Raw genomic sequence first — 1,240 nt, 5'->3', positions numbered from 1 at the left:
ATAGAATTGCTTTGGTGACATGAAACAATATCTGGTAACATTACTGTCCTGTGTAATATCTTGTCACTAATAAAATTAAGTTTGTTCAAACTTGCATAGAACTAAGTAACTGAAAGCCTCACTGATATTAGTATATATTTGTATGGAAGTACATTATTAGTTTGTATATTAGTTTTAGCTGACAATTATCAGTACCATTGAAAGTTTTGATAAATGGAAGACTAGCTACTCTTCTCCTAAATATTATTCCCATATCACAATGAAAATCAAAATGGAGCTATAGCTAACATATGAACATTGATACAATTTTCATCTGCATGAACATTTACCCATGTATAAGTATAATCCAATTTCAAGGCCGCTCATACGTTCATCTAATGATAAATAGAAAATGGCTCTTATGGATATTTCATATTGGTAGTTATTAAGCTATATTTTAAAATCTCTGTGAAGCTGTAACGACGGGTGTATGAATATGCTGTTTCCTGCATTTTAATATTTCTCACAAATTTTTTGGAAAAATAATCTTTTTCAGACTGGTGATGATTACATGTAAAGGAAGAAAAAAATGACTTCTGTTTATATTTTTGTGTAGAAACCATTTCCTTTAGAGGAGATGTAATTCTGAAAATTACAATTTTTGGATATATATATATATTTTTTTAAATGATATGATGGTAACTTAAATCACATACATGAACTTAATTAAAACACCATATTTTGTTAGTGAACATAATTTTTTTTTAACATTATGTAGTCATACATGACCTGTGACAACTCTACTAAATAGAATATTGAACACCATTTTATTAAACTGAAGGCTCTAAACTACCTAAAGCAGTTAGGAATTCTGCTGTATATCTGATGTTTTCTCTTGTGTGTCTTAGCATGTACTTATGAGTATCCTGATTCTGTTTTACCTCAGAGGTTGTTTTGAGATATACGGCATTTCAAAACTTGTTATTAGCCATAGCCTAGACTGTTAGCAATCCCCCCGTGAAGCTAGCACTAGAGTGTAACAACCCCTCTGTAACCTGGTCAAGAGTTCAAGATATTGAAGATGGCAAATGAACACCCAACACCAACCACTGCAAGATCTCTGCTCAGTGCCATCCAGAAGATAACTCCAGCCTCTAAGCCGCTCCCTGGCTATGAGAACAGAATCGTGTCACGCTTTCCGATGGGGATGTGCATGGACGAGTGCTACCCTGGCCTGTACATTGGGGATCTGTAAGTAGTG

At 33.7% G+C, this 1,240-nt stretch overlaps 2 protein-coding genes across 9 annotated transcripts in view; both read left to right on the top strand.

Annotated features, from left to right (window-relative positions):
- LOC119585416 (dual specificity phosphatase DUPD1-like) overlaps positions 1–1,240 on the top strand; it is a 29,227-nt gene that overhangs the window by 6,937 nt on the left and 21,050 nt on the right. The window lies entirely within an intron of this gene.
- LOC119585254 (dual specificity protein phosphatase 3-like) overlaps positions 1–1,240 on the top strand; it is a 12,442-nt gene that overhangs the window by 7,086 nt on the left and 4,116 nt on the right. For 7 of the 8 annotated variants that reach the window (XM_037933914.1, XM_037933916.1, XM_037933920.1 and 4 more), the window contains exon 2: positions 926–1,230. In XM_037933914.1, coding sequence (XP_037789842.1) covers positions 1,061–1,230 — 170 coding nt within the window. In that variant the 5' untranslated portion in view covers positions 926–1,060. The remainder of the gene's footprint in view (positions 1–925; positions 1,231–1,240) is intronic. The other variant, XM_037933921.1, reaches the window with a different exon arrangement.

Source organism: Penaeus monodon, chromosome 19 (genome assembly GCF_015228065.2).
Source record: "Penaeus monodon isolate SGIC_2016 chromosome 19, NSTDA_Pmon_1, whole genome shotgun sequence".
In the NCBI taxonomy this organism is placed as follows: Eukaryota; Metazoa; Arthropoda; class Malacostraca; order Decapoda; family Penaeidae; genus Penaeus; species Penaeus monodon.
The sequence above is the reverse complement of the archived record's forward strand: the minus strand, read 5'-3'. Positions and strand labels throughout refer to the sequence as shown.